Source organism: Cetorhinus maximus, unplaced genomic scaffold (assembly GCF_964194155.1).
Source record: "Cetorhinus maximus unplaced genomic scaffold, sCetMax3.hap1.1 HAP1_SCAFFOLD_1578, whole genome shotgun sequence".
In the NCBI taxonomy this organism is placed as follows: Eukaryota; Metazoa; Chordata; class Chondrichthyes; order Lamniformes; family Cetorhinidae; genus Cetorhinus; species Cetorhinus maximus.
The window spans coordinates 50,001-62,040 of NW_027597518.1; the positions used below are offsets into that span (position 1 = coordinate 50,001).

At 51.1% G+C, this 12,040-nt stretch overlaps 1 protein-coding gene across 1 annotated transcript in view; it reads left to right on the forward strand.

Moving 5' to 3' along the window:
- The window catches only part of LOC144676413 (scavenger receptor cysteine-rich domain-containing protein DMBT1-like), a gene marked incomplete at its 5' end in the record, with an annotated part of 50,491 nt that extends 42,170 nt beyond the window's left edge, over positions 1 to 8,321 (forward strand). Inside the window, 3 exons of the mRNA XM_078536833.1 lie at positions 2,935 to 3,228; positions 5,330 to 5,440; positions 8,026 to 8,321. Of these exons, the coding sequence (XP_078392959.1) occupies positions 2,935 to 3,228; positions 5,330 to 5,440; positions 8,026 to 8,321 (701 nt within the window). The remainder of the gene's footprint in view (positions 1 to 2,934; positions 3,229 to 5,329; positions 5,441 to 8,025) is intronic.
- Between the last annotated feature and the right edge of the window lie 3,719 nt (positions 8,322 to 12,040).

A 12,040-nucleotide genomic window follows, 5' to 3' on the forward strand; every position in this document is an offset into this window, starting at 1 on the left:
CCCTCTACAGCAAGAACATCCCTCCTCAGATAAGGAGACCAAAACTGCTCACAATATTCCATGTGTGGTCTCACCAAGGCCCTGTACAATTGCAGAAAGACATCCCTGCTCATGTACTCGAATCCTCTCGCTATGAAGGCCAACATCCCATTTGCCTTCTTTACCGCCTGCTGCACCTGCATGCTTACCTTCAGCGACTGGTGTACAAGGACACCCAGGTCTCGTTGCACATTTCCCTCTCTCAATTTATAGCCATTCAGATAATAATCTGCCTTCCTGTTTTTTCAACCAAAGTGGATAACCTCACATTGATCCACATTATACTGCATCTGCCATGCATTTGCCCACTCACTCAGCTTGTCCAAATCACACTGAAGCATCTCTGCATCCTCCTCACAGCTCGCCCTCCCACCCAGCTTTGGGTCATCTGCAAATTTGGAGATATTACATTTAGCTCCCTCACCTAAATCATTAATATATATTGTGAATAGCTGGGGTCCCAGCGCCGATCATTAACTGAATTCTGTGAGTGGGACTTCAACTCACTGCTGGAGGTGTCAGCTGTGGCTCAGTTCATAGCACCCTCACCTTTGAATCAGAGGGTTGTGGGTTCATGTCCCACTCCTGGAAACAAAGAACTGTGATTGTACTCGAAAGAGTGCAATCTGTGACTGTTGATAACTCGAAAGAGTTTTAACCCACTGCTACATCCATGACCTTCCTTCCATCAAAATGTCCGAAGCGGGGATGTTCCCTGATATTGCACAATGTTCAGCACCATTTGCAGGCTGGATGTGGAGAGGATATTTCCTCTTGTGGGAGAATCAGGAACCAGGGGTCTCTGCTTCAATATAAGGGGTCCCCAGTCAAGTCGGCGATGAGGAGAATATTTTTTTTCTCTCAGGGGGTTGTGAGTCTCCGGAACTCTCTTCCTGCAAAGGATTGGGAAGCTGAGCCTTTGGATATTTTGCAGCTGGAGTTGGAGAGATTCTTGGTGAGCAAGGGTGGGGTGATAGGTTATCGGGGGGGGAGAGGGAGGTGGGATGCAGATTTCAGGTTACGATCAGATCAGCCACAGTCTTATTAAATGGCGGAACAGGCTTGAGGGGCCGAGTGGCCTCCTCCTGCTTCTTTTCCATATGTTGGTATTCCCACCTAGCCTAGTATGGCTGCATTATGGTCAGTCTCTTCGCCTGGGTAATTGATGTAGATTGCAAAATAGACAGCGCTGACCCGCCTTGCCCTTCACTACTTAAATATAATATTGGGCTGGACATTGAAGAACCATAGAACCATAGAGAACTACAGCACAGAAAAACAGGCCATTCGGCCCTTCTAGCCTGTGCCGAAATATTATTCCGCTAGTCCCATTGACCTGCGCCCAGTCCATAGCCCTCCAGACCTCTCCCATCCATGTCTCTATCCAATTTATCCTTAAAACTTAAGAGTGAGCCCGCATTTACCACATCAGATGGTAGCTCGTTCCACACTCCCACCACTCTCTGAGTGAAGAAGTTCCCCCTAATGTTCCCCCTAAACCTTTCCCCTTTCACCCTAAAGCCATGTCCTCTCGTGTTTATCTCTCCTAATCTAAGTGGAAAGAGCCTACTCGCGTTGACTCTGTCTATATCCCTCACCATTTTGTAAACTTCTATCAAATCTCCCCCTCATCCTTCTACGCTCCAAGGAATAAAGTCCTAACCTGTTTAATCTTTCCCTGTAACTCAACTCCTGAAGACCCGGCAACATCCTAGTAAATCTTCTCCGCACTCTCTCGATCTTACTGATATCCTTGAGGGAATTCCGCCGCTCTTGTTTGGGTAGCGGCATGGTGCTTTATTCTTAACCTCTAGCTGAGAGGCCTGAGCCAAGATCCAAAGAAAAAAGCTCCACCGGCAATGTTGCACTCCCTCAGTAATGGCCGCACCCACCCCTCCATCCCCACCCCGGGCGTCAGTCCCAGGCTGGTGATGCGGAGGACATTGGGTTCCCATTGGGGCCAGATTGGCAACGCTGAGCTTTGGTGAGGGGAAGTAGCTCAAGATCACGCCCTCTCCCTGCCCCTTTTCAGGGAGAGAGTTCCAGGAACTCACGACCCCTCCGAAAGAGAGAGAGAGAGAGAGAGAGAAACCTCCTCATCTGTTTTAAATGGGGGGACCCCTTAATTTTTAAGCAGCGACTCCTCGTTCTAGACTCTCCCAGAAGAGGAAACGTCCTCTCCACACCCACCCGGTCAAGACCCCCTCAGGATCTTTAAATGTTTCAATGAAGCCACCTCTTACCGTCCTCCCAGTTACTGTGTCAGCTGTGGCTCAGTCCATAGCACCCTCGCCTTTGAATCAGAAAGGTTGTGGGTTCAGGTCCTGCTCCCGGAAACCAAGAACTGTGATTGTACTCGAAAGAGTTACATGCGATCTGTCGGTAACTCGAAAGAGTTACTGTTCATTTCCATTTGATGGCATCACTAACTTCCTTAACCACTGATGGTACAAGGTTCTTGCAACACTGTTCTTCCTTGGTGAAATATATCCCCGCCCTGCCTCAACCTTTCTGTTTAACTCTCTGAAACTCCACATCTCGCTATTTAGTTTAAAGCCCTCTCGCCTGCCCTAGTTATGGGACTCGTCAGATCACTGGGCCCAGCACGGTTGATGTGAAAGCCAGTTAGTGATGCTATCGAACTAGAATGAACAGTAACTGGGAGATCAGTAAGAGGGTGACTTAACTGAAACATGTCGGATCCTGAGGGGTCCTGACAGGGTGGGTGTGGAGAGGGTGCTTCCTCTTGTGGGAGAATCTCTTCTCGAGTAGGAACTCCAAGCGGATACAAGCTGAGCCTGTCCAGCCTGGTCCTGGTACCCGTCTGGTGAACCTTCCCGGAACTGCTAGCCTTTTCTCTAACTGCTTCCGTCCGCCATGTTATTCCCCCACCAGGGGTCAGACCCACCATCCTGCTGGAGCCCAACTACAGTGTATTCCTCAAAGGAGAGTCGGTTAACGTTACCTGCACCATCTGGGAACGCAACACCAGCCGGGGGATTGATTTTTACCTGGACGGCTCCTTCCTGACCCATCGTGACATCGGGCCCGGGAGAAACTCCGCCAGTGTGCGAGTGGCCAACTTGACCTCCAAGGGCGCTGGGAGGTACAGCTGCAAATACGGGAACCAGCTGGCCGGGGAGTACGCGAACTCTTCCCTCGATGCCTCGGTGCACATCGCCGTGACAGGTGAGCAGGGGAGACGTTTTACAAGCACTGCTCGGGTACCGATGCGCGCTCACCTGAAGGGGACATGTGGCGTGGGTGGGGGGATAGATACGGAAGGGGAAGATGGACGGGGTGGACTATGGGGGTGACTGAATGTGACTCAGGCTGAGGCAAATCGAGGGAGAATGGCGAAGAGAGAGTGAGAGAAACCAAAAAAGAGGGAGGGAGGGAGAGAGACAGAGGGAGACAGACAGAGACAGGGAGGGAGAGAGAGAGAGGCAGAAAGAGAGATACAGAGAGAAGGGGAGGGACAGAAGGAATGAGAGAGAAGGGGCGACAGAGGGAGAGAACGAGACAGAGAGGGGGAGAGGCAGAGAAAGAGAGAGAGAGAAAGATCGAGAGATAGACAGGTAGACAGACAGAAGGAGAGAGAGACTGAGAGAGAGAGAGAGAGAGAGAGAGAGACAGACATAGAGACAGAGAGAGAGAGCGATATAGAGAGAGAGACAGAGGGGGAGAGAGAGAGGCAGAGACAGAGAGAGACAGGCAGAGAGAGACAGAGGGGGAGAGACAGAGGCAGAGACAGAGTGGGACAGGGTGAGGGAGACAGGGTGAGGGAGACAGAGAGAGAGAGAGACAGAGAAAGAGAGAGAAAGATCGAGAGATAGACAGGCAGAACGACAGAAGGAGAAAGAGACCGAGAGAGAGAGAGAGAGAGAGAGAGAGGGAGAGAGAGATGGGCAGAGAGTGGGAGGCAGAGAGAGAGAGAGAGTGACAGAGTGACAGACAGACAGACAGACAGAGAGGGAGAGAGAACGACAGATAGAGAGAGACAGAGGGGGAGAGAGAGAGACAGGGAGGGAGAGAGAGAGAGGCAGAAAGGGAGATACAGAGAGAAGGGGAGGGACAGAAGGAATGAGAGAGAAGGGGCGACAGAGGGAGAGAACGAGACAGAGAGGGGGAGAGGCAGAGAAAGAGAGAGAGAGAAAGATCGAGAGATAGACAGGTAGACAGACAGAAGGAGAGAGAGACTGAGAGAGAGAGAGAGAGAGAGAGGCAGAGAGTGGGAGGCAGAGAGAGAGAGAGAGAGAGAGAGAGAGACAGACAGAGAGACAGAGAGAGAGAGTGAGATAGAGAGAGAGACAGAGGGGGAGAGAGAGAGGCAGAGACAGAGAGAGACAGGTAGAGAGAGACAGAGGGGGAGAGACAGAGGCAGAGACAGAGTGGGACAGGGTGAGGGAGACAGGGTGAGGGAGACAGAGAGAGAGAGAGACAGAGAAAGAGAGAGAAAGATCGAGAGATAGACAGGCAGAACGACAGAAGGAGAAAGAGACCGAGAGAGAGAGAGAGAGAGGGAGAGAGAGATAGGCAGAGAGTGGGAGGCAGAGAGAGAGAGAGAGTGACAGAGTGACAGACAGACAGACAGAGAGAGGGAGAGAGAACGACAGATAGAGATAGACAGAGGGGGAGAGAGAGAGACAGAGGGGGAGAGCGAGGCAGAGACAGAGAGAGACAGATAGAGGGAGACAGAGGGGGAGAGAGAGAGACAGAGACAGAGAGACAGATAGAGAGCGACAGAAGGGGAGAGAGAGAGGCAGAGACAGACAGGGTGGGACAAGGTGAGAGAGAGAGAGACAGCTGTAGATAGATAGAGAAAGAGGAAGTGTGTGCGTGTGTGAGAGAGAGAGAGAGTGAGAGTGAGTGTGAGAGAGACAGGCAAAGAGGGAGAGAAAGAGAGAGAGTGCGAGACAGAAACAGAGAAAGCAAAAAGAGAGAGACTGAGAGGTAGACAGTGAGAGACAAAGAGAGAGAGAGAGAGAGGGGGACAGAAACAGAGAGAGAGAGAGCAAAAAGGAAGAAAGAGAAAAGGAAAGGAAGAAAGGAAGATGGAGAAAAAGGAAGGGAAAAAGTAATAAAGAAAGAAGGAACGAAGGAAACAAATAATAAAGGAAGTAAGAATGAAATAAAGAAAGGAAAAGAACGCAGGGAGGAAAGCTGGGACAGAGGAAAATAAAAACAAAGGAGAGGTGGTGGGTTATCTTAAAAAAGAAACATTCTGAATCTCAGAGCCTCACAAGCTGATGTTACGTCCCACTCAGTAAGTTTCCTGTCCGCAATGCAGGCGGGAGGCAGCACCTTAGCGCACAGCAAGATCCCACAAAGCGTAAGGTGGTCAGCAAACCCGGGCCGCCTGCTTTGCTGCCGCCGGGCATCGGGTCCCACGGCTGCGCAGGTCAGCACCTTGCGGAGGCCCCTAACAGTGTCGGCTAACCGTCATACTGCATTGCTCCGAGGGCTTGCCCAGTTTTCACCAATCGGTGTTGGCCCTGGGCACGGGAAGGGTAACAGAAGGAGGGAGCTAAAGGAAAGAGCGGGAGAGCAGAGAAATAGAGAGAGAGAGAGAGCTCGAATTCGTACCGCACGTGTTGGGAACTCCCCGGGGAAGTTGAGAGGCAAGTGCGTAATTTGGAGGAGATGGGAATATCCACCTAAACAGCCTCGATTGGCTCGAGCGCGGATGGGATCAATCCCGTTTCGCGTCGTGGGAGTTTGAAAATTGCTCCATGCGCAGTTTCTGCGCTGAATAGTGGGAAGTAGGGAGGTCATGTTGGGAGTTGTATAGAGCCTCGGTGAGGCCACAGCTGGAGCACTGGGTGCAGTTCTGGTCGCCACATTATAGGAAGGATGTGAGGGCACTGGAGGGGGTGCAGAGGAGATTCACCAGGATGTTGCCTGGGATGAAACGTTTAAGTGATGAAGAGATGTTGGACAGACTTGGGTTGTTTTCGTTGGAGCAGAGAAGACTGAGGGGCGACCTGATCGAGGTGTACAAGATTATGAGGGTCATGGACAAGGTGGATAGGGAGCAGCTGTTTCCCTTTAGTTGAAGGGTCAGTCACGAGGGGGGCATAAGTTCAAGGTGAGGGGCAGGAGGTTTAGGGGGTGGTAAGTGAGGAAAAGCTTTTTGACCCAGAGGGTGTTGAGGGTCTGGAATGCGCTGCCTGGGAGGGTGGTGGAGGTGGGTTAGCCTCACATCCTTTAAAAAGTACCTGGATGAGCACTTGGCATCGTCATAACATTCAAGGCTATGGGGCCAAGTGCGGGTCAATGGGATTAGGTAGGTAGGTCAGGTGTTTCTCACGTGTCGGTGCAGACTCGATGGGCCGAAGGGCCTCTTCTGCACTCTGTGTGATTCTGTGGAGTGCAGCAGGTTTGGGAAGATATAAGCCTTTCTTAAACATACAGATACACTCCCTATCATCCACACACACACACACGCACACACACACACGATCTCTCACACACACTGTCACGTTTACACGTACTCTCATACACTCATACTCTCATACACTCTCTCACATATACACTCAGACACACACGTACACACACACACTCTCTCTCACACACAGACACAAACTCTCTCTCTCACACACACATACACACACACACTCTCTCTCTCACACAGACACAAACTCTCTCTCTCACACACACGTACACACACACACACTCTCTCTCTCAAACACAGACACAAACTCTCTCTCTCACACACTTTCATTCACTTCCTCTCATCCGCACTCACACGTTGACACACAGACGCTCAAACACGTACACACTCGCATACACACACACACAGTCTCATACACACACGCACACACTCACACACACGCACACACACTCACTCTCTCATACACACAAACACACATTGGCAGACACAGACAATCAAACACACACGTCCTCGCACACACACACTTTCATGCACACTTACCCATTGACACACACCAACATTCAAACACACACACACACTCTCACACAGTCCCTCTCTCTCACACACGCACTCTCATAAACATGCACACGCACACACTCACAGGCCCCCACACACAGACACTAATACGCACAACTCACACACACACGCAAACGCATTCTGTCTCATGCAAATACACACACTCACGCATTCACACACAAACTCAAATGCTGCAGTCCATGCGGTGTAGGTACACCCACAGTGCTGTTAGGGAGGGAGTTCCAGGATTTTGTCCGTGTGGTGTAGGTACACCCACAGTGCTGTTAGGGAGGGAGTTCCAGGATTTTGTCCCTGTGGTGTAGGTACACCCACAGTGCTGTTAGGGAGGGAGTTCCAGGATTTTGTCCCTGTGGTGTAGGTACACCCACAGTGCTGTTAGGGAGGGAGTTCCAGGATTTTGTCCCTGTGGTGTAGGTACACCCACAGTGCTGTTAGGGAGGGAGTTCCAGGATTTTGTCCCTGTGTTGTAGGTACACCCATGGCGCTGTTAGGAAGGGAGTTCTATGATTTTGACCCAGCGACAGTGAAGGAACGGCCGATATATTTCCAAGTCAGGATGTTGAGTGACTTGGAGGGGAACTTCCAGGTGGTGGTGTTCCCATGTGTCTGCTGCCCTTGTCCTTCTAGATGGTAGTGGTCGTGGGTTTGGAAGGTGCTGTCGAAGGAGCCTTGGTGAGTTATTGCAGTGCATCTTGTAGATGGTACACACACTGCTGCTACTGTGCGTCGGTGGTGGAGGGAGTGAATGTTTGTGGATGGGGTGCCGATCAAGCGGGGCTGCTTTGTCCCGGACGGTGTCGAGCTTCTCGAGTGTGGTGGGAGCTGCACTCATCCAGGCAAAGTGGGGAGTATCCCATCACACTCCTGACTCGTGCCTTGTAGATGGTGGACAGGTTTTTGGGGAGTCAGGAGGGTGAGTGACTCTCCGCAGGATTCCCAGCCTCTGACCTGCTCGAGTAGCCGCTGCCTTTATCTGCCGCACGGTTATTGATTCTTCTGCATGTTCATCCAAACAGATCCCCTGCAGACTCCCAATATAGCCTTATTCACCGTCAGAGGGATGAATCTCATCAACTGCACGGTCCAGAACAACACAGGGAACGGCACAATGTACTTACTGGAGTTGGATGCCAGCGGGTCTAGGCAAGTTCAACACGCGGAAGTGTTGAATTTCACCTCGACGTTTCCGTTGAATAACAGCGATGGCAACATTGCTGGCCGCTACGTCTGTTTATACGAGGTGCAAGTCAAGGGTAGATCGTTCAACTCCACCTACACTGAGTCTGTCCTAGTCGCTGTTCCAGGTGAGTGAGATTCAACTTTCCATCAACGCTCTTGGTAAACTAAGGCACCAGGCATTCTTCATGTTCTTGTGCTCAGCAGTAGTTGACCAAATGTCAAGCCAGATAACATTGACTTTTCCTCATTCACTGAGGGGGTGTGGGCGTCGCTGGCTGGGCCCAGCTTTTATTGCCCGCCCCTAATCGCCCCTTGAGGTGGTGGATGAGCCGCCTTCTTGACCTGCAGCTGTCCCTGTGGTGTAGGTACACCCACAGTGCTGTTAGGGAGGGAGTTCCAGGATTTTGACCATGTGGTGCAGGTACACCCACAGTGCTGTTAGGGAGGGAGTTCCAGGATTTTGTCCATGTGGTGTAGGTACACCCACAGTGCTGTTAGGGAGGGAGTTCCAGGAATTTGTCCATGTGGTGTAGGTACACCCACAGCGCTGTTAGGGAGGGAGTTCCAGGATTTTGTCCCCTGTGGTGTAGGTACACCCACAGTGCTGTTAGGGAGGGAGTTCCAGGATTTTGTCCCCTGTGGTGTAGGTACACCCACAGTGCTGTTAGGGAGGGAGTTCCGGGATTTTGTCCGTGTGGTGTAGGTACACCCACAGCGCTGTTAGGGAGGGAGTTCCAGGATTTTGTCCCTGTGGTGTAGGTACACCCACAGCGCTGTTAGGGAGGGAGTTCCAGGATTTTGTCCCTGTGGTGTAGGTACACCCACAGTGCTGTTAGGGAGGGAGTTCCAGGATTTTGACCCAGCAACAGTGAAGGAACGGCCGATATATTTCCAAGTCAGGATGGTGAGTGACTTGGAGGGGAACTTCCAGGTGGTGGTGTTCCCATCGATCTACTGCCCTTGTCCTTCTAGTTGGTAGTGGTCGTGGGTTTGGAAGGTGCTGTCTAAGGAGCCTTGGTGAGTTCCTGCAGTGCATCTTGTAGATGGTACACACACTGCTGCTACTGTGCGTCGGTGGTGGAGGGAGTGAATGTTTGTGGATGGGGTGCCGATCAAGCGGGGCTGCTTTGTCCTGGACGGTGTCGAGCTTCTTGAGTGTTGTGGGAGCTGCACTCATCCAGGCAAGTGGGGATTATCCCGTGGTGGAATTTGAGAATGTTTGTGGACGAGTTTACTGAGACAGGGAGAGTCAATTCTCTGGAGGGTTTGGAAACAAGGTTGAGAAGCGATGGACAAAATCAAATTTTAAAAAAAGCAGACACATGAAAATATACAATTTTCTGAGCAAAATTGAAATTTCAGAACAGTAAATTGTCAAGATGTTTAAAAAGTGAACAGAGTGGGTGAGAGTGTGTGTGGTGGGGTGAGTGTGAATGAGAACACTTGAGACTGGGAGTGCGGCAGACATAAACAGTGTCCCTTCCCTCTCACTCTCCCTACACACAGGCACTGACACACGCACAACACACACACACACACACGCACACAACACACACACACACTCACCCCTCACACACACACACACACACTCAACCCTCACACACACACACACACTCCCCTCACACACACACACACACTCAACCCTCACACACACACACACGCACACACTCACCCCTCACACACACACACACGCACACATAACCATCTCAGGCACACACTCTCCCTTTCACACATATAAACCCACCACTCTCACACACACACTCACCCATCACTCACACACACGCTCACCCATCACTCACACACACGCTCACCCATCACTCACACACACGCTCACCCATCACTCATACACACGCTCACCCATCACTCACACACACGCTCACCCATCACTCACGCACACACTCACCCCCATCACACCCTACGCAAACACACACATACACACACTCCTAGACACACACACACAGACAAACACACACACATACTCATCCCTCACACACACACAGTCACCCCCTGTCCCACCCTATGTAAACACACACATACACACGCTTCTCACACACACACACACACACTCTCCTCAGTATCTCTCTCTCTCCCCCTCACACACACACTCACACGCCTCTCTCTCTCTCTCTCTCACACACATACACATCCCTCACACACACTCACTCAAACTACCCTTACACACACACTCTCTCACACACACATTCACCCCTCACTCACTCACACACACGCCTCTCTCTCTCTCTCTCTCACACACATACACATCCCTCACACACACTCACTCAAACTACCCTTACACACACACTCTCTCACACACACATTCATCCCTCACTCCACACAGACACACCCCTCACTCACACACTCACTCAAACAACCCTTACACACACCCTCTCACACACACACACACCCCTCACTCACACACTCACTCAAACAACCCTTACACACACCCTCTCACACACACACACACCCCTCACTCACACACACACACATGCGCACGCACACACACACACATACGCACGCACACACACACACATGCACATACATAAACACACACCCCTCACATACATGCACGTGCACACACACACACTCACCACTGAGTCACACACTCACTCACCCCTCACTGACACACTTACACACACACCCCTCTCATTCACAAACACACACACACACACTCAACCCTCACAAACAGACACACACACACACACTCAACCCTCACACACTCATGACTCACATGCATGCACGTGCACACACACACACACATCCCTCACACTCATACACACAATCACCCCTCCCTCTCTCTCTCTCTCACACACACACACTTCCCTCATATATACGCACACACACACACACACACTCACTCCCCCCCCACACACGCACTCACCCCGACACACACTGCCCTCTCGATTGGGCACTCTAGAGTCTAGTTGTTTCGTACGGTAGCCGGCCAAGAACCTATAATGGGGGAGATGGTTAGCAAGTGCAATGGCCAATTTTGCTTGGATGTGCACTGCTTAAGGTGCTGACAAGGTGAGCACTAAGTGTATCACACACTCCGAGTACCCCCGTGCTGTCGTTGAAGGGAACTGAGGTCGACCAATGAGATGATCAAGAGGAATGTGCAGATGGAGAATGACCATCACACCATCTCAGCACATTAACTGATAAAGCTTCTAACGTCTTCCACCTCCTATACACAACTGATCACAGCAATGGCGGCCGAGGGACCTTATGCAAGAGACAGATGCATGGATGCAATTGTGTTCAATGTGTTTGGCGTCAAATAAACAATGAAACTGATACAGTCAAAAATGACCCACGTTGTTTTCTTTCTCTCTCAATGTCATTGTAGCCTCCCCGAATGTGAAGAAAATCGTTGGCTGGTTCTTAGCTACGCTGATACTCCTCATGATTCTGGTCCTTTCCGTGTATTACTTCAGAAAGCCGAAGACTTGCAAGACCAAACGTGGTAAGATGGATACTTTCTGTCCATGTCTTTATTACTTCCCCTACTTTGCATCGCATATGTTGCGACGAGAGGACCAAGTTCACTCTTAGGGTGTGATCCCCACTGTAGGTCAGTGGCTGGTCATCCTGCAAGGAGCTCAACGCCATTCGGAGCAAAGAATCCCGCTTGACTGGCTCCCCATCCACAAACATTCACTCCCTCCACCACCGACGGACAGTGGCAGCAGTGTGTGTACCATCGACAAGATGCGCTGCCTTGTCCCTTCCAGTGGAATTATACTTCTCGCATTGAAACAAATGCATTTCAGACCCCCCCCCGCCCCCAGTCCCACACAGTGACAACGCAGGTGGGTAAGGTAGTCAGGAAGGCATATGGCATGCTTGCCTTCA